At 42.4% G+C, this 22,039-nt stretch overlaps 2 protein-coding genes across 5 annotated transcripts in view; both read left to right on the plus strand.

The window, feature by feature from the left end:
* slc38a9 (solute carrier family 38 member 9) overlaps positions 1-869 on the plus strand; it is a 51,098-nt gene extending 50,229 nt beyond the window's left edge. For 2 of the 3 annotated variants that reach the window (XM_061801861.1, XM_061801860.1), the window contains one exon: positions 61-869. In XM_061801861.1, the coding sequence (XP_061657845.1) occupies positions 61-226 (166 nt within the window). In that variant the 3' untranslated portion in view covers positions 227-869. The remainder of the gene's footprint in view (positions 1-60) is intronic. The other variant, XM_061801859.1, reaches the window with a different exon arrangement.
* Positions 870-3,772: 2,903 nt separating this feature from the next.
* The window catches only part of nrg1 (neuregulin 1), a 77,071-nt gene continuing 58,804 nt past the window's right edge, over positions 3,773-22,039 (plus strand). Inside the window, exons 1-2 of one of the 2 annotated variants that reach the window (XM_061802182.1) lie at positions 3,773-4,191; positions 4,274-5,316. In XM_061802182.1, the coding sequence (XP_061658166.1) occupies positions 4,575-5,316 (742 nt within the window). In that variant the 5' untranslated portion in view covers positions 3,773-4,191; positions 4,274-4,574. The other variant, XM_061802183.1, reaches the window with a different exon arrangement.

Genomic DNA, 22,039 nt, shown 5'->3' on the forward strand with positions numbered 1-22,039 from the left:
TCTGAAAATGGTCAAAGCACAATTCTGACTGACGTGTGCTTCTGGCATCTGTCCTTAAAGGTTTTCTGGAGCAACTTGTGGCTTGGCTTTGGTGTTTGTTTTCCCGTCCTTGATCCACATGATCTCCTTGAGACGACAGAGTGCCCTCCGTTGGCCGTCAGCGGTCTTCCACAGTTTTCTCATCTTGTTGGGTATGACCAACCTGGTCGCTCAGTTCTTCATGTAGACTCCACCTTCGCTGATTTAAACATGTAATGGGTATTTTAATCTGTAAATGTAATAAAGGATAATACAAGTGTGTTGTGTTATGACAACAGTGTGCCTTCATCAACCTTTTGTCATTTCTGGTAATCAAAAAAGGACATTTGCAGCATCCACCTGGAATCTACTGACATATCTTGTTCTATCTTTCAATCAGTGAAAGTCACGTGATGAAGGGAAGCAACTTTGTTTGATTATTATTGCTCAGAAGAGTAACCTGAGTTTATCCTCTGTGTTTAAAATTTGTATCACAGTCGCTAAAATATGAATTGTTAGGGTGGGTCACAATGACTACGTATAGGTTCTAAGGGATGCATATTTAATTTTTTTTAATTAGTTCCTTTACCTTTAGGATAAATGTATTACTTTACAGTTATTTTATCATCATTAGAGAGCTAATTGTTAGTGATGACAGGGAACCCTTTTACTTTATTATACAAACTTTGTAGATTCCATGTTGTTTTTAACAGACTTTGTTTTATAACCCATCTTCTAATGATTCTCATTCTACATTCTGTGCTCTTCATGCCGTTATACTCTACAATTTGTTTCAGCACACGACATGACAAAGCGAACATTTGAAAAATAAATCTGATTAAAACTGTAGTGTTGTCTTTCATAAAGATAGATTCAAATTAAATCAAATTAAAGTATATATCTAAGACATACACTATATAAGAAGACATATTTTTTTTTTTTAAATCTCACTGTTGAAATCAAGTCCATTAGGATTACCCAATTTATTTGTATTTGCTAAATGTCACAATGAATGATTCTTTTTGTCCAATTATATAACTACACAGTGGATACGGAAAGTATTCAGACCCCCTTAAAATTTTCCCTCTGTTGTGTTGCAGTCCCTTGCTAATATCATTTAAATTCATTTCCCCCATCAATTTACACACAACACTCCATATTGACGTTAAAAAAATGAAATATTTTTGCTGGTTTATTAAAAAAAGAAATTGTGATAAAACAGGCATAACTATTTAGACCCTTTGCTGTGACATATTTAACTCTGTTTTTGTCCATTTCTTCTGATCATACTTGAGATGGTTCTACACCTTCATTGGAGTGGAGTTATTTGGTTATGCTGATTGGACTTAATGAGGGAAACAACACACCACAGAGAGATAAAGAAGAACTGAAAGAGGCTACAGCTGAGCTCCAGTAATGCAGTTGGGAGATGGGAGAACGTTCTAGAAAGGCAACCATCACTGGAGCCCTCCACCAGTCAGGGCTTTATGGCAGAGGAACCTGATGGAAGCCTCCCCTCATAGAAGACACATTGGACCACATTTCCACTATTGCACTGCATCTCCAATAAATATCAATAACAATACAAACAGGCACACAGGGAAAATATCCAACAACCCTGTTCCACAGAATAACTGTTATAGCACAAAAGGCAGACAAAAGCCAACGTTCTGCATGACTAAGCAACTGAAAGAATATCCATCCATCCATCCATTTTCTTTGCCGCTTATCCTCACAAGGGTCGTGGGACTGCTGGAGCCTATCCCAGCTGTCAACATCCTGAACTGTTTGCCAGCCAATCACTGCGACATATTGAGACAGACAACAGCCACACTCACAATCGCACCTGGGGGCAATTTAGAGTGTCCAGATAATGTTGCATGTTTTTGGGATGTGGGAGGAACCGGAGTGCCCAGGGAGAAAACCCACGCAGGCACGGGGAGAACATGCAAACTCCACACAGGCGGGGCCGGGATTGAACCCGGGTCCTCAGAACTGTGAGGCCAAAGCTTTCCAACTGCTTCACTGTGCTGCCCTGAAAAGGAGATGTTAATAAAGAAATGTACAGTAGTAGTTTTTTTTTTTTTTTTTTAAAAACATTTTTGAAATCAAAATATATTCTCGAGCATGTGCAAAAAATGTAGGGGGTCTCATGAAACCAACATTTTAAAAATACAAAATTTATTCATTTGTTTCAGAGTTTTAGTTTGCAGTTGGTAATTGGGCTTTAATCAAAGTGGAGGGACATTTCGAGCTGGGCTGTGTTCAGTTTATATATCCATTGTCATTTTTGACTATATTGAATTGACAAATCGTATGCAATTTAAAAAGACATTTGATTAATTGTGATCAAATAGAAAACCCTGATTGTGGGTTTCCTTTTGTGACAAGTGGCATCTTCTGGAAAAACAAAAGCATTGCTAGAGGTTGAAAATGCTGAGAGCATAATCAATACGTGGGTCCCTAATTCAAGGGCTTGACAGGAAGTCCTCTTTCACAGATACCATTACTGGTATTAATTCTGTCTGAGGATTTGAAAGGGTCACATTTGGGTTTAGTGTTCCGTGTGGAAGTGACCTGACCTTTCTTCATCTTCTTTCAGCCTTTTGATTCTGCAGAAGTCCTTGTATTGTTCAAGTCGCTTATTACCTAGTTTGGTTTATTGATGGCCTGAAGAGGTTCTTTGAGTTTTGTTCTTATTATTTTTTTTGTCCTTGTAGGACAACTATGTGTTATGGGTCATTGAAATCCATTTGACTTTATAAGTGTAGAGACAAACAGGTGTATTAAAATTGTGTGAATTGCAAAAATTATATTTTGATGCTCTACACACTCTGCAGCTATGGGTACACAAATGATCCCATGATAATGGTAAAGACATGCAATAGTTCTGACACTTTCACAAATTCATAGATATACATACATTGTCAGATGATGAAAATCTTAAATATTTAAACATAAACAAGGGACAGGTTGCACCAAATAAGTAAATAAACTAAACAGATTCATTCCTAAAAAATAATGCAATTTATTTTTTCTGTCTCTTGTTGTGTGACTGCAAAATGGTTGCCTCATTCTGGCATTTTATCTCACATATCCCTTTGGTTCATTGTAACATTTGTGTTAGTTTTCATTGAAAAAAGAAAAGCACATTATACCAAACAATTCTAAATATCCAAAATTGTAATTAGTTGCATATTATGAAACTTCATTTTGGACATCAGATAGTGAAGACATTTTGTCGCAAAAAAATTGCGTATTATTAATATTGAATACTGTTTCTTTGAAACAATTCAGACCTTTTGATGGATAACAACAGGCAATATTTCAAATATTCATATCAGTAAAGTTAAGTGATTGTCAAGAGCGGGCCATGTCTTTATCATTCTAGATCAAATACGTTTAAATCCACAACTTGAAAATGACATTTTAAAATGGTATTTATGACATAATGGAATGAATGCACCCCCCTTGATCAAGCACATGCGTCTTATTCATTATCATTATTGTCGATGTTATTACTCAGCTACTTGAGAGGACTAGAACACACTGCCTGTATTCTCGTGGGATGGATCATATATCTGCTTGCTTGGCTCCTTCCCCTAGACAAAAAACACACCCTCTAGTTTCAGCATAATCAATGGGGAGTGCTGCTGGAGGAGGGGGCTTGAGCAGTTGGCCTGCCTATGATTGGCTGACATAGGCTCTAATTGGATTAAGGAACTTGCTTAGTATGATGCTTTGTGCTGGGATTGGGAGCAAGGATGCAGTAGCAGGACAGGAAGAGAAGGAAAGAGGGAGGAGGCCTGCCCTGTCATGACTTAGAGAGAAAGAACAGTGCAAAAGGAAGGTTGAAAGAAGAAAAAAGGGGAGTAACCCATCTTCTCTGCCGCTGCGGCCAACCTCACTCCTTCCCTCCCTTCCTCCCTCCCGCCCTCTCTCTATCATTCTGTTTCTCTCTTCTTTCCCTTAATCATCTGTTTCTGTGGTTGCTGTGGAGAGGGAGGACACCTGCCGCTCCCTCCATTCTGCCGCCGGGAGCTTCACAGACAGACAAGCCAACATGTCCCGCCTGCCACTGCAGTGCCCAGCCGTCCCATCCGATGCACTCCAACTAGCGCAGTTGCAGATGTCCCATCACGACAACGCCATTGCCGTCGTCCAAATGCACAGGTGAGCGAGCCTTCAAAGACTATGCGGAACATCCAAGGAATCTATGAAATCTTTTTTATTTTTATTTTTTTTCCATCCACAGCCTACCTGAATATTCCACTTGTAGACACGTGAGTGCATTTCTTTAAGAGTATGCAACTCCTTTACATGGTTCATGGAAGCCCAACCGCATACATCCCAGACTGCTGACAAGGTCAGAATCAAGAACATTTTCCTACTTTCATCCGCAATCCAGAGTCTCCTCATGATGGGCATCATGCTTAAAGTGACTGGTGGCTAATGTTATCTGAGTTATTTGTGTTCACTGAACCTGCATCGAGCAGTTGAAAAAAAAACAACAACAAAAAAAACAAACAACCAAAAAAAAAAAAAAGACAAAAAACATGACTGAGGGAATGGAGGATTTCTCTGCAGCACCAGTTCCCCCTACTGGACTAGGCTCCCCGTCTGGCTCCACTGGTGATACTGGACAAGTCCCAGAGGAGAAACCAAAGGAGAGAGAGGCAGCTGGAGAAAATGGGCAGAAGGTTGCAGAGGTAACTGCAAAGGGAGGAGATGATGATGATGATGATGGCGGCGGTGGTGATGATGATGGCGGTGCCGGTGGCGTCGGCAGTGATGGGAACCAACCTGGAGCTGTAGGAGTTCTGGCTTTGCCAGGGACCTGCTGTGTGTGCATACAGATGGAACAGATTGACAATTGCCTGCACTCGGAGAAAATTTGCATTCTCCCCATTCTGGCCTGCCTTCTTAGTTTAGCTCTGTGCACAGCCGGACTCAAATGGGTATTTGCGGATAAGATCTTTGAGTACGACCCGCCCATTCATTTGGACCCTAAACCCATAGGGCAGGACCCTATTATCATATCAGCGGACCCCACACTAAGACTAACGATGACAATTCCTCATTCATCTCCGTCGGCCACCACCGCCACCATAACCTTGGCACATCCAGACATTTTCATGGAGGACAAGTCTACGCGGCGGTCATACATGCCGCCGCGGTGGAGCCCATCTGAATTGTCTGTCACAATCAAAACCACCGCTGAACTTGCAACCGTCCCAAAGGAGACCCCACTGCCTTTGACAACACAGGAAGTGAATGATATCTTCATCCCAACTATCTGTAAGTAGTTACAGTATTTACAAAAAAAAAATATATATATATATATATATATATATATATATAAAACACTGGGACTGGGTTGTCTTCTCATTCCTTTGTTCCAGACCTGGCTCCTCATATCACGACACAAGAATTTCTGAGGGGCGATTTGTAGTAGTGTCATTTTTCGTTTACTTTGATCAATAACGTTAAAGACATGGCCCATTTGATTTCCTTTTGACCATTGTCATTAATTTTAGGAGTCATTGCTTATGTGTATTCGTATTACTGGCAGTTGTAATCTATCAAAAGGTCATAATTGATTCAAAGAAATATTATTCTAAAGTATGGATGCCTAAAACTTGAAATCATCACTAGCATTTTAATACAACTTTTGAAAATGATCCACTAGCTCTTCACCTAAATCCTCCACTATGATTTAATCAATGCAAACGTGAAGTGTTTAGCTCCAAAGGAGTTATCTGTTCTATCAAGTACTGCCGGAAGTATCGCCTGTCAGGCCGTTTTGGCTCAGAGCAGACAGGTTGTGACTTGCAGAGAACATCATGGAGGTACATGACTAAGCCTCTGAAATATTGCTTCTATCTGGTGGTGTGTACTCGTCACTCGACTTCAACGGAAATCATTTATCATTTTTCAGGTTTTACAATTTTGCCACAAAAGAATGGATGGAGCCAATGCTACTTTGGTCTCCAGCACCGGAAAGCAGCATACAATATTAAACTCGTATGAAAAAGTGAAAATCAATAATGTATTACACAAACTGAAACACCAAGCTGTGGGCATGAGGAGACTTCCTGTTCACCGCCAGTGCTTCTTTTCAAGGTCAGAGCTGGAAGGAGGCTAATTGATGTCCTCGGCGTCCCTTTGCTGCGGGGGGGAAGGGGGGGGCACACCTTGCTAATGCATGATGATTCAGTTGTAGTCACATATATGTACATTTATAACACATTTAATACATTATTCTTTGTGTAGCTAACGTAAAGGGCGTGGTGAAAAATGGCAGCTCAGGTGTCTGATTCGGTCACTACCACATGACTTATGTGCTATTAACTCCCAGACAAAAACATTAAATTGCATCCCAACAAAGTGGACTTTCTATAGATGCTAAAAAAAAAAAAATCGGGGGGTTTGGTTTTGTACAGATTTGACATTTTGATTTTTACTTTTGAACACACAATCTCTTTAAGCTTCTTCTAGCTTTCTCATGATATCCATAGAGCAATAAACTGGATTACAATTATAAAAGTAGTTGTTCAAAATGTTCTAACACACAATAGATTCCATATCATGACAGCACATCCGTAAAGAGTTTTAACAAAAGCATTGTGAAAAAAACAATACGTTTCCTTGCTGTCCAAATCCATTTGCACAATTATATCCAGAAATATGCATCGACCTCAGTGATCTCAGCCTATATGATTCCGACATGAGAGAAAAATCCAATTGAGATAGTTAGACATGGCTTCGATAACTGTGGGGACATTCTCTATTGGTGAAAAAATGGGGACCATGCTAAGTATTTGGATGTAGTAAATATAATACAAGTCCGTAAAAGTCCATTCATTTGTTTTGATTATGTTGGAGAATCACTCAGTTTTGACACAAATTATAATAAATATGACATACAATTGAGACATGATCAAGGAGAGAATGACAGTCAAAACTGCATGACATTTTGCTGTCCAACACTTAGTGAGGTAAAATGTCAGGATTTGCCTTTACCACAGATCTACCTGGTCTTGTTTGTAAATGTTCTGAAAGCACAAGTGAAGACAATAAGGGGAGCTTCTTAGTAGACAAATGTATGAATGGTTTGCTTGGGAGGCCTCCAGGTAAAGCTGAATTATTGTTAAATTGATTAAATAACCATTTTTGATGCCGCTATAAAGGATTTGTGAACACAGCAACAACTGGTGAACAATTAGAAATGAAAAGAATATATAAAGTAGATGATTGTCAGGGTTTGACACTTACACCCACCAACCTGCTAAGTATGGGTGAATTTTGACAGTGGTGGGTAAAACTGATACTCCCGCTTGCCACTTGGGCAGGTGATATTGTGATTGAGAAAAAGGTCATGAATGGAAACGAATTTACAGGCAGCATCCATTTGGTCCGATTCCAACACTTTCTAAAACATCTCAATTGAAATTTGCTTTCCAAACTGGTGTGCCTGTGTTTTAATCAGTAAAGGAGCTGCTGGCATCTTAACCCTGGTCATCACTGAAAAGATTGTTTTATGTACAGAAATATTTTGAGTAGCAGCGTGACTTTCTCCACCACAACAGTTTATGTTCCTTCAAATCATCAATAAATATTGAAGGTATTGGTTCAGTGTGTAGTGAAGACACAACTTTTCTCCATTTTACAAAAACATGGCCTTTACCACTCAGCAATTACAACATATTTCATGTAGAACACATTCATTTTCAGGGGCTGAAAAGTTTTTCAATAATTGACATAATTCTAAATAAACCATATACATACTGAATTTTTCACGTGTTTTCATTCAAACGTCTCCCTGGAGATGCTTTACCAGGCCTTGAGTGCGCTCACCGTCACTTCCTGCTTTGGGAAATGAAAACATGTTCAAGCACTGGTGGGTTCAGATTAGATGACCTAACGTAGCAAAAGTGCTTTACCTATGTAAAAGTATAAATACTTGGGAAAAAAACATGAATATATAAAATTTTTAAAATGCGTAATGTTTTCATTCACTTCCAGTACAACAGTATTTGAGTCACCAGCCAAATGGCTATTTAAAAAAATCATTCCAGGAACTGACATCAAACAATTCTCCATCCATCCATCCATCCATCCATCCATCCATCCATCCATCCATTTTATATTGCTTCTCTGGGTCGAGTCGCGGGGGAAGTAGCTTCAACAAAGATATCCACACTTCCCCTTCCCCAAGCCACTTCTTCCAGCTCTTCTGGAGGGACCCCAAGGCGTTCCCACGCCAGGCGAGAGACATAGTCCCGGGAGCATGTCCTGGGTCATCTCCGGGGTCTCTTTCCGGTGGGACATGCCCAGAACACTTCACCGGGGAGGTGTCCGGGAGGCATCCAGATCAGATGCCCCAGCCACATCATCTGGCTCCTTTCAATGCGGAGGAGTAGCGGCTCAACGCCGTACCCCTCCCAGATGACAGAGCTTCTCACCCTATCTCTAAGGATAAGGAAGGGATCTAACGGAGAAAAATAATTTACGCCGCTTGTATTCGGGATCTTTTTTTACTCACATCTTGTGCCGATAGGTAAGGGTAGAAACATAGATGGAATGGTAAATTGAGAGCTTTGTCTTTAGACTTAACTCCCTATTGACCACAATGAACCGATACAAAGTCTGCATCACTGCAGATGCTGCACAGATCTGTCTGTCAATTTCCCACTCCATTCTTCCCTCACTCGTGAACAAGACCCGAAAATGCTTGAACTCTTCCACTTGAGGCAGGATCTCATGCCCAATCCTTTGAGGGCATGCTACCTTTTTCCGACTGAGGACCGTGGTCTCAGATTTGGAGGTGCTGATTCTCATCCCAGCCGCTTCACACTTGGTTGCGAACCGCTCCAGTGAGAGTTGGAGATCACAGCGTGATGAAGCCAACAGAACCACATCATCTGCAAAGAGCTGGGATGCGATGCTGAGATCACCATACCGGACATACTCCACACCTCGGCTTCACCTAGAGATTCTGTCCATAAAGGCTATGAACAAAATCGGTGACAAAGGGCACTCTTGGCGGAGTCCAACCCTCACCGGAAATGAGTTTGACTTATTGCCGGCAATGCAGACCAAACTCTGACACCGGTCATACAGGGACTAAACAGCCAGAATCAGGGAGTTTGGTACCCCATACTCCTGAAGAACCCTCCACAAGACTCACCGAGGGACACGGTCGAACGTCTTCTGCAAGTCCACAAAACACAAATTTCAGACAGACAGAGAATGCCGAGAGTTCAGACGCAAAAGCTCTTCCTTCACATGTAGACTGGTTGGGCGAACTCTCATGCATCCTCGCGGATCCTGCCGAGGGTGTAGAGCTGGTCCATTGTTCCATGGCCAGGATGAAAACTAAATTGCTCCTCCTGAATCTGAGATTCGACTTCCTGATGGACCCTCCTCTCCAGCACCCCTGAATAGACCTAACCAGGGAGGCTGAGTGTGATCCCCCTATAGTTGGAACACAACCTCCGGTCCCCCTTCTTAAAAAGGAGGACCACCACCCCAGTGTGCTAATCCAGGGATTTAAAAAAAGAAAAATCTGTCATATTTGTTAATGCTCCCTGCTTCATGTTCCTCTTCGTCACTTCTGTACCTGTTTTTTTTTCTCACCTTGTAAATAGTCAAGATCTCATTCAAAATCTCAACTGCAGTTGCCTTTATTATTTACATCATTTTCACATTGTGTCATCACAAAGCTATTTTGTAGACTGTAGAAATATGTTTTCAAATGTATTGAGCAATATACAGTAGTCGTACAGACAACTAAAAATGTACTTAAGTGGAATAATTAAATACTTTGACTCCGATCATACTGTTAAGCACCATACTACACTATCAGTTTGTGTAGCATTTAGGTAAATTTAAACAGAGCCCAACATTCCCCAGAATAAATCTTATTACTTCTGTCAGCAGTCACATTATGGATCAACACAAGTGCGACTGTTCAGTTGCTGCAGCAGTTATACTGTAACAGTACATGCCCAGACCATACTGTATTGTTCAGTACATAGTACATGCTCAGGCCGTACTGCCACCACTACCATCATCATGTTGGCAATATGATGTTATATGCTTTGGATCATGAGATATTTCTTTCCTTCTCCATTACATCATCTGCTGTAGTCTGACTTCCCAATTTCTTGTCTATACTGGCAAATAAATGAAACATTTTGAACAACTTGCCCAGCTATCTTTCGGTGAGAGGCGGGGTACACCCTGAACTGGTCACCAGCTCATTGCAGGGCACGTAAAAACAAACCATTCAAAAAACCATTCGTACGGGCAATTAAGTTTTCAATTAACCTATCATGTATGTTTTTGAGATGTGGGAGGAAAGTGGAGTACCCAGAAAAAAGCCACATAGGCATGCGGATAACATACAAACTTTACACAGGGAAGGAAGGATTTGAAGCAGGGTGTGAGGCAGATATCCTAACAACTCCGTCACCGTGCTACTAAAATATAACATATACAAATACATCCATATACATAAAGAGCACAATTTTCATACACTGAAGACAAACCTGAAGGGAGCAAGAGCTTCAAACAAGCACCAAATTGTTGGGATTTTTGGAACTTGGGAATATGCCTATGAATCATGCATCTTGGCCATGTTGTATATGACATTGCATCCCAGTGCAAAGATGTTCATGATGGCCACGCACACATACACATTTGATTTATTTTTTGGGGGAGGGTAGGGGGTCAACCTTAAAAAAATCCCGAATCCAAGTAACATTTCTGCCATGGGATTTTCAAACCAATTTGTCATTTTGGTAGCTGTCATGTATGGCAGAGTTTCCCAACTCTTCATTTGTCACTTCTTTGGAATCTGCTGCCTCCCTGTCTCATTGTATACCACAACCACCTTTGCGAGAATGAACTTGTCTCGGATATTTCTTGGGAAACAAGCACTGCAAACATCATTATCTGGAAAAGCAACATAAATAGTTGCTTTGATTCACTTCTCTGACATAAATACCCACAAGGTGAAACCAAGAGTCATGCAGGTAAACAATTTCTCCTGTTACTATGATGACTAAACATGATGCTTTTGTTTTTTTTTCTAGAAATAGTTTCTTTCGGCTTGTCTCTTTCGGGGTCACCACAGCGTGTCATCTCAGATGAACGCATATATATGTTTGGCACAATTTTTACGCTGGATGCCCCTCCTGACGCAAGCCTTCTCAGGGAGTGGAGGCCCCAGTGGGATACGAACCCACAACCCCTGGTTAACCAAGCCAGTGCTCGAACCACTGAGCTACAGGGCCTCAGGGTTTGTTTTTTTTTTCCTAGAAATGTAACATCAATATAAAATATACTGTATGTATATGAGTATGTTAGGATCATGAGATTATCTTTCATATCAATACAAATGTCATTATATTGCTCATCATACTATTCTCTATGGTCTATCCATCCATTTTCTTTGGCGTGTATCCTCACAACTGTCACAGGAGTACTGGACCCCATCCCAGTTGTCATCGGGCAGGAGGTGGGGTACACCCTGGACTGGTTGCCAACTAATTGCAGGGCTCATGGAGACAGACAGAGACAGTCGCACTCACAATCATACCTTGGGGCACTTTAGAGTGTCCAATTAATGTTGCATGTTTTTGGGACGTGGGAGGAAACCAGAGTGCCCAGAGAAAACCCACACAGGCATGTACAGAACATGCAAACTCCAGAGAGGGAGGGCCGGGATTGAACCCAGGTCCTCAGAATTGTGAGGCCAACACTTTACAGCTGCGCCACTGTGCCCCCTATTCTCTATTGTCTTTATTGAATGTCTTTTCGGGCTATAAAGTACACTTTTAACTTTTAACTATACAGCTTTTAATATTAAACTATTTGTTGGAGCCTAGCCTCCCTCCTGACTATTGTCGAGGTGCCCTTGAGTAAAGTAGCAAGCTCGCCACCCTCCCTAGCTCAAGTAATGCAGCACTGTTTACAGTAGTGCGACGTAGTGAAGTACAATTATTTGTCTCCGTACTAAAGTGATTTTTGTTCCGTACTATTGGGATTTTTGTTCAGATATCGGTGCTTTAAAGTAGACTTTTAATACTTAATGTTTAACTAAATAGCTTTTAATATTAAACTATTTGTTAGAGTCGAGCCTGCCTCCTGATTATTGTCGAGGTGCCCTTGAGCAAAGTAGCAAGCTCGCCACCCTCCCTAGCTCAAGTAACGCAGCACTGTTTACAGAAGAGCGACGCAGTGAAGTACAAATATTTGTCTCCGTACGAAAGTGATTTTTGTTCCGATATCGGTGCTTTATTTGATTATTTTTCTGGTGACATTTTACTTTTATTCCCTATATTTATAAATATCTGTAGTTTCTACTCCTTACTTTGTTCAAAGTGGCTCCGTGTTTGTTTGTTTTTTTTTTTAAACTTCCATATAGGATGTTGCAACATTAAAAAAAATGTCAACAGAAAGTCCACTGTTGAGATCTTGCTTGACATCCAGGGGTATATTTAGTCATTTAGGTGATATAAGCCACATGTGTATACTGCTAAAATTTTTAATATTAATGTTTATCATCAACTAAAAACCTTCAATGTAAAAAAAAATATCCTCTTTGCTAAGCTAGATAAAGTCCTTAAAATCATTCTGTAGGCTGATTATCTTTTGATCAAATTGGTAGAGAACAGGGCGGCACGGTGGGTCAGCTGGAAAGTGTTGGCCTCACAGTTCTGAGGTCCCAGGTTCAATCCTGGACATGCCTGTGTGGAGTTTGCATGTTCTCCCCGTGCATGCGTGGGTTTTCTCCAGGCACTCCGGTTTCCTCCCACATCCCAAAACCATGCAACATTAATTGGACACTCTAAATTACCCGTAGGTGTGATTGTGAGTGCGGCTGTTTGTCTCTATGTGCAACCAGTTCAGGGTGTACTCTGCCTCCTGCCTGTTGACAGCTGAGATATGAGGATAAACGGCTAAGAAAATGGATGGATGGTAATCATAAATATATATATGCGAGAATTTATCCCACACTGCCCGCACCAAAGGATATATATGAGTATTTGAACACCCTCATTGACCAAGTCCTGTTGTGTAGTCCTGGGCTGATTCCTCACATTTCTAAGGATCATTGAAGGTGATATCTTGCAATGGGTTCCACTCCGATTGAGATTGACCGGCATGGTTAGCTTCTTCCATTTTCTAATGATTGCTCCAACAGTGCACTTTTTTTCACCAAGATGCTTGGCAATTTCTCTGTAGCCCTTCCCAGCCGTGTAGAGTTGCACAATTTTGTCTCTGGTGTCTTTGGACAGTTCTTTGGTCTTGGCCCTGTTACAAGTTTGAGTCTTACTGATTATATGGGATAGACAGGTATCTTTATGCAGCTAACGACCTCGCACAGCATCTGATTCAGGATAATACATAGAGTGGAGGTGGACTTTTAAAGACAGACTAACGGGTCTTTGAGGGTCAGAATTCCCACTGATAGACAGGTGTTGAAATACTTATTTGCAGCTCTATCACACAAATAAATTGTTAAAAAATCATTCATTTTGATTTCTGGATTTTTGTTTTTAGATTATCTCTCTCGAAGTGAACATGCATCTATGATGTAAATTTCAGACCCCTACATTATTTTTAAGTGGGAGAACTTGCAATATAGCAGGGTGTTCAAATACTTATTTTCTTCTCTGTCTATCTATCTATCTATCTATCTATCTATCTATCTATCTATCTATCTATCTATCTATCTCTATCTATCTATCTATCTATCTATCTATCTATCTATCTATCTATTGTATATATTTTTTTTTCCATCAAATTTTGACCACTTAAATACTCACATTTCATGTTGAAAAGCATCTGTTGTGTCATTCTCCACTTTGTATATCCCCCAACTTCTTTATCTGACATTGACATAACACTGTTGTCATTTGCACGCATTTAGACTCACTATGAAAATGGTTGAAATTTTTTGATAATTTTGATCAAAATCAATTTTTTTCTTCTTGCCTTCTCCATTTTATTATCCTCACAATGCGACAACAAATTTGTTTTGTGAATTGTTACCCTCTCCCTGAAACAAGTCTGCATATGAACAGTCCATTGCGTGTGGAGAAGCACTCACAATATTCATGATAAATTATGTATTTTGAATTTTTTTAGCAGCATTTTTTTAGAAAGATTCGTGAGCACATCTTCTTCACAGAATGGAAAATGGAGTGATGGAAGAACATGTTATTAAAATGTATTAAAATAGCTGATTTTGTTGTAGTTGTGCAAAAACCAAAAGTTACATTAGTTCCCCACATTTTAATAATTTCCGCCTGGAAATTAAAGGGAACACATCTTGGCGGTTAAGACCTCCATTGAGTGATTCTTTTACATTGACTTAATATATATATATATATATATATATATATATATATATATATATATATATATATATATATATATATATAAGTGTCGATTTAAAAACATGAGTGTCCAAAAAAGCCCCTCTGACAGCTAAATCTGTTTGATCCTGTTTTCTTTCTGCTTTGTCTATATTTGGCTAAGTCCGCCCTCATTCCACTGACTGGTTGGCTCCGTGTAGAAGACGCATTTGTGAGCGCACACGTTTGTTATATTGACAGCGCTGGCTCGAAGCAGAGAAGTAGGCGGAGTTCTTTTCTGGTGAGAAATTCAAATGATGTGATTTCAAGCCCTCTTGCCAGAAAAACATCTGGGACTCAGGATTACATGGAGGATTTTAAGTGATCGGCACGGTAGAGTCCAATACTACATCCCAAATACTTTACCAAATCGACTTTTGATTTGGTAAAATATGAGACCTTTAAAGTACTTTTTGCATGAAGCAGAATTCTTAACCAGCGCTTAATCACAGCATACTCAGGATAAGATTCTACTGAGTCATTAACGATACTTGCTTCCAAAAGTGAATACACTAAATTCTGACAGGATTTTGGTTGTTAATGCACCATTGTGGGAGAGAAATGTAATGAGTCCATCCATCCATTTCTTGGACCGTTTACCCTCACTGGGATTGCTTGTGTGCTGTCCCCTTTCTTGGCTAACTCCGGATACACCCTGAACTGGTCACCAGTTTTATTGCACATATAGACAAACGATAATTCACAGCAATGGGCAATTTCGAGTTTTCAATTAACCTCCTGTGCATGTTTTTGAGATGTGGGAGGAAACTAGAGTACCCGGAGAAAATGCACGCAGGCACACAGAGAGCATGCAAAGTTGACAAAGGCGAGGCTGGATATGAATCTGCATCCTCAGAACTGCGAGGCAGTTCTGCTAACACTTTTTTTTGCACTACGCCACCATGGAATGAGTCTTATTCATTCATTAATTTTCTGTTCCGTTTATCCTCAGTAGGTCAAAAAAATATTTTTCCAAGTCAACAACAAATGAAATGCAAATCTTGATTCTGATATTTGTGTGTTTTTAGCAAATAATTGCTTCATGATCACCAAGTTGCTATCACAATTGAATTCTGCATTTGAATCACTGCCCAAGCTTTTGCAGGCCCACTGCAGTGGTACATTGATTCATAGGTGCAAGAGGGGTAAAGTGAGGTGCGCTATCCTGCTATAGCAATTATAACTGTCTGAAATGGAGAGCCTGATATTGTATTCTGGCAACATTTTGCTTCAAACAAATCATTTATCACAGTAGTCTATTTGACTTATCAGTATTTTAAGAGCCACTGACTCTCTTCTTCTTCTTTTCCTTTCGGCTTGCCCCGTTAGGGGTGGCCACAGCGTGTCATCTTTTTCCCGTCTTGTCCTATCTCCTCCATCTTCATTTCTAACACCAACTGCCCTCATGTCTTCCCTCACAACATCCATCAACCTTCTCTTTGGTCTTCCTCTCGCTCTCTTGCCTGGCAGCTCCATCCTCAGCACCCTTCGACCAATATACTCATTCTCTCACCTCTGGACATGTCCAAACCATCAAAGTCTGCGTTCTCAAACCTTGTCTCCAAAACATCCAACTTTGGCTGCCCATCTAATGAGCTCATTTTGAATCCTATCCAAACTGCTCACTTCTAGCGAGACCCTCAACATCTTCATTTCAGCCACCTCTGGTTTTGCTTCATGTTTTATAAACGTTGCCCTTCATCCAAGCAGAGACTCTTCTGTCACATAACACACCAGAACACACCGGACACCTTCCACCAGCTGTTCCGACCTACTTGAACCTGTTTCTTTACTTCCTTACCACACTCACCATTTCTCTCGATTGTTGATCCTAGGTATTTGAAGTCATCCACCCTCACTCCCTTCTCCCTGGAGCCTCACTCTTTCCCCCCATCCCTCTCATTCATGCACATATATTCTGTTTTACTTCGGCTAATCTTCCTTCCTCTCCTTTCCAGTGCATGCCTCCATCTTTCTAATTGTTCCTCCACCTGCACCCTCCTTTCACCACATATCACAATGTCATCTGTGAACATCACGGTCCAAGGGGATTCCAGTCTAACTTCATCTGTCAGCCTATGCATTACCACAGCAAAGAGGAAGGTGCTCAGATGCCTGATCCCTGATGCAGTTGCACCTTAAATTCTTCCATCACACCTACGGCACATCTCACCAGTGTTCTGCAGCTCTCATACTTGTCCAGTACTATTGTAACATATTTCTCCTCCACACCAGACTTGTGCATGCAGTATCACAGTTCCTCTCTTGGTACTCTGTCATAGGCTTTCTCTAGGTCTACAAAGACACAATGGAGCGCCATCTGACCTTCTCTGTACTTTTCAATTAGCATCCTCAAGGCAAATAATGCATCTGTGGTACTCTTTCTAGGCATGAAACCATACTGTTGCTCGCAGGTACTTACTTCTGTCCTGAGTCTAGCCTCCACAACTCTTTCCCATAACTTCATTGTGTGGCTCATCAGCTTTATTCCTCTATAGTTCCCACAGCTCTGAACATCCCCTTTGTTCTTAAAAATGGGAACTAGAACACTTTTCCTCCATTCTTCAGGCATCTTCTCAGTTGGTCAAAAACTCCACAGCTACCTCTCCAAATTGCTTCCATACCTCCACAGGTATGTCATCAGGACCAACTGCCTTTTGATTTTTCATCTTCTTGAGTGCCTTTCTACCTTCCCTCTTACTTATCATTGCAACTTCCTGGTTCTTCACACTTGCCTTTTCTACTCTTCCTTCTCTCTCATTTTCTTCATTCATCAACCTATAACAAAGTATACTTTCCATCAATTCAGCACACTACTGGCACCATTCAACACATTTCACATCCTTAATCATCCTTACCTGCTGCACATCCTTCCCATCTCCAGCCCTCTGTCTGACCAACCTGCAAAGAGCCTTTTCTTCTTCTTTCGTGTGTAACCTGGTGTATGTGTCATCAAACACCTCTTGTTTAGCCTTTTGCAACCTCTACCTTTGCCCTACGTCGCATCTCAATATATTCCTGATCACCTTGGCTGTAGTAGTTCAGTCTTCTGGGACCTCCTCCTGTCCATCAAGAACCTGTCTCACCTCTTTCAGAAAGGCCGCACAGTATTCTTCTTTTCTCAGCTTCCACCATATGGTTCTCTGCTCCACCTTTGTCTTCTTAATCTTCCTACCCACCAACAGAGTGAGCCTCAACAACACCATCCAATGTTGTCGAGCTACACCCTCCCCTACCACTACCTTACAGTCTGTAACCTCCTTCAGATTACATCGTCTGCACAACATGTAATCTACCTGTGTGCTTCTACCTCCGCTCTTATTGGTCACTCTATGTTCCTGCCTCTTCTGGATAAAAGTGTTCCCTCCAAAGTCCACCACCATCTGTCCCTCAAAGTTCCTTTCCTGGATGCCGTACTTACCCGTAATAACCTATCCCTTCCTCGTCCCAACTGTTTCCTTCACCAACATGACGATTACAATCTGCACCAATCACAACTCTCGCTCTATCTGGGATACTCAGAAATACATCGAGTTCCTTCCAGGATTTTTTGTTCAACTTGAGGTCACGTCCTACCTGTGGGGCATAGCCGCTAATCACTTTTTACATAACACCCTCAGTTTCAAATTTCAGCCTCATCACTCGATCTGATACTCTTTTCACCCCCAAGACATTCTTCGGCAGCTCTTCCTTTAAAATAACGCCGCCTCCATTTCTCTTCTCGTCTACTCCGTGGTAAAACAATATAAACCCTGCTCCTAAACTTCAAGCCTAACTAACTTTCCACCTGCTCTCTTGGATACACAATATCTCAACCTTTCTCAAAATCATCTTGTCAACCAACTCCAGAGATTTTCCTGTCATAATCCCAACATTCAAAGTCCCTACACTCAGTTGTAGGCTCTGTGCTTTCCTTTTCTTCTTCTGCCGACAAATCTGATTTCCTACTCTTCTTTGTCTTTGACCCACGGTAGCTGAATTTCCACTGACGCCCTGCAGATTAACAGTGCTGTTGGCGAGCGTTGTTAACCCAGGCCACGACCAATCCGGTATGGTATTCTTTAGATGAACGCTCACATTTGTTTGGCCCAGTTTTACGCCATATGCCCTTCCTGACGCAACCCTCTGCATTTATCTGGGTTTGGGACTGGCCTCCAGATTGCACTGTCTTGTGCCCCCATAGGGCTGCATTAAGAGCCGCTGACACTGTCTCTCCTAAATGTGCTTCAGACTGAGCCACACCCCAATTTTGCAACAGTAGATGTTGCTCATGCATTACACATATCTGCCACACACTCTTTCATGTTTTCTCTTTGAGCTGCACTAGAATGACTCTAGATAATCTACTGCAGCATTTTATGCTCAAATTCCCTTTTGGGATAAGTACAATTGTTCCTTCAAATTGATTAACACAATACCGTCTACATACTTAGCTAATGAAAGGTCAATTGTTGTTGTTTTTTTTTTCCTCAGACACGTTTACAAGGCCTCATTTCACAGATGTCAGTGATTGATGAAGTTGACCAGTCAGACAAACCCCATTCAACTAGGAATTACAGAAAAAGCAACCCATTTATGTTCAGGAAATACTGATAAACATGAAGGAAATTAATTTTAATAGACAAAATTCTCTTTGGTATGGAGAAAGAAAAGAGAGTAAAATGGGGTAGGATGGTGCTGCTGCTGAGAGGGGGAAAAAAGCACCTCGTAAAAAGCTAGTTGCTGATTGTGCAGCGTGCATGAACACAGAGATCCTCTTTGGCCCCAGAACGGAAACATTTGACATTTCCATCAAGGCTCAGTGAAGAAATATAGTTGAGTGAAGGCTGAGGTCACATAGGCCAGAATGAGAGAAGAAAGTCTGATGAAGAACGGATACTGATGAAAACTGCAATGACAGTGGTAAAAAGCCGTCCAAGGCCAGGGAGGACAAGACATAAAATGATGTGAAGAAAGTAGAAGAAGGCATGACAGGCAATTAAATTGAATCTTTTAACGAGGAATTATCCTTTTGGATATTGCAGTTTATTTGCTATCTATATTTGACAGTGACTGTACAAACATGGCTCTTGGCGCTGAAACATCTTCTTTTCAAGATTCTCTCAGTCAAGCTATCATATATCGTTTCACACTCACATCAACACAATGACACTCCAAAATTATCTTCATAATATAAAATGCTAAAAAAGCAAATATACCAAGATGGCAAAATCTGTGTATATAATCGAAAATCAATTACATCACTTAGCTCGTGGCAGTCTTCCTTTTGCAAAGACACATTAGTGTGACCAATTTTAATAAAGCAGCCTAAGTACATCATAGCAAAGTTTCCATGGCACCCAGTGGGCCTATCAATTGCATCACATCACATAAGCAATGAAGCATTAAAACCCAAGAAAGCAAATATGAGATAACTTTATATACAATTAATCCAACAGATGGATGGGTGGATGGATGGATGGAGACTAAGACCTACAGCCACAAGGCCGATGACATGTCCACAAAATCGATCATTGAGAACATATTTTATACCTGTTACTTCTTGTATATTTTTAAAAAGCATCCACACTCTAAATCTTGGCGACAATTACACCGAAGAACAAGTACTAGTTTAATATTGAAATGTCCTTATCCGGGGGCATGGTGACAGATTGGTTAGTACATCTGCCGGTCGGTCCCTGTCTGGGTATTCTCCAGGATTTCCTTCTACATCTCAAAAACATTCATGGTACATTAATTGAATACTCTAAGTTGTCTGTAGGTGTGAATGCTTTTGTGTTTATACGTGCCCTGTGATTGGCTGGGGACCAGTTCAAGGTGTATCCCTGCCTTTTTTGCTAGAGTCAGCTGGGATAGGCTCCATGTTATGACCTTGACCCTTGTGAGAATGAGCGGTACAGAAAAAGGATGGATGTATGTCCTCATCTTTCGCTGCTGCCATCAGCAGATTAACGCGGGTTGTTGACCTGATTACCTGTACCTGCATCATCCGAAAATAAGGCTAAAATTACTAATGAGTCTCTTTTGGGCAATTTTTTATGCAGACAGCATTTTAAAATCCAGAACAATGGAATAAGTGTCACGACCCATTGGAACGGAGGTAGGACCCAAATGCAAGGCTCGGAAGATGCAAGGTGGTTCGGGGAGAAACGTTTATTATTTAATGGTCGCGGATCGGGCAGGGAGTCAGGTGGAGCAGCGGTAGATGGGACGTCGGGTGAAGAGAGCAGGTGAGCGGGCAGGCAGGAGTCGGTACACGGGATCAAAGCAGGCAGAGGTTTCAAAGGAGTCAGGCTTACGGGGTTGGTCGGAGAACAGGCGAAGGTCGGTACACACGGGTTGTCGATCAGGGATATGGGAGTACTCGAACGGGACATGAACCTCAACGATCTGGCGATACACCGTATAATCAGCCCGCATGAGGCGCAGGTGTGTGCCTCCCAATTAGCCCGAGCACGCGGGCACCCGCACAGCCCGGGCTGGAGCGGCAGGATCATGACAGTACCCCCCATCTCAGGCACGGCTCCCAGATGTGCCTAAACGAAAGAAACAGAGACAATTAACACATACAGGGGTGGGCGGAAGGGGGTCCGGAGGAGGGCATGCCCCCCCCAACCCCAGTCTGGTGGCCATCCAAGCCACCAAACGCGAGGCGTCCGGGTGGACAGGTCAGGAGCTCGACCCGGACACCAAGCACCAGGATCCCCACGGGGCGATTCGGGCGGACAACCTCGGTGAGGAACCAAACGGTGAAGCAGGAACCAGACCGAGGCAGGCAACTGCTCCGGACGAGAACCTCCCACGCTGTGGTTGCGAGACGACCAGGGATTGGTCGCCACCGAGGCTTGGTCAGGAGGCAGCCGTGGATTGGTCACCAACAAGGCCAGGTCATGAAGCGGCTGGGAGACATCAGGAGCGAAGAGGATGATGGAGAGAAGGACCCGAGCTATGACCACCACGATCACAGCCATCCTGAAGTCTCTCCAGCTCCGGGGTGGCTCAACAGAACTCCCCAGCTCCTGTCGCCGTCGAGACAGGGGCGTGGGACGGCTGCGGGCCAGTCACCGCTGGTACTCCTGGACAGGAATCTGAGAAGGCGGCGGCGACATCGCGACCTCCTCCTGGACAGGAACGTGAGAAGGCGGCGGCAGCGGCATCACCACCTCTTCCTGGACGGGAACGTGAGAAGGCAGCGGCGCCATCGCCACCTCCTGGACAGGAACGTGAAAAGGCGGCGTCAGTGCCACCTCCTCCTGGACAGGAACGTGAGGTGGCTGGGGAACCGTCGCCACCCCCTGAACAGGAACGTGAGAAGGCGGCAGCGACATCACGACCTCCTCCTGGACGCGAACGTGAGAAGGCGGAGGCAGCATCACCAACTCCACCTACTCCTGGACGGGAACGTATGGGCGTGCCCGTCGCCGATGAAGAAGGAACGGGGAGCGACTGCGGGACGGTCGCCGACGAAGCAGGAACGAGGAGCAACCGCGGGCCGGTCGCCGACGAAGCAGGAACGGGGAGCGACCGCGGGCTGGTCGCCGACGAAGCAGGAACGGGGAGTGACCACGGGCCCGTCGCCACTGGTACTCCAG

This window comes from Syngnathoides biaculeatus, chromosome 17 (genome assembly GCF_019802595.1).
Source record: "Syngnathoides biaculeatus isolate LvHL_M chromosome 17, ASM1980259v1, whole genome shotgun sequence".
Lineage (NCBI taxonomy): Eukaryota > Metazoa > Chordata > Actinopteri > Syngnathiformes > Syngnathidae > Syngnathoides > Syngnathoides biaculeatus.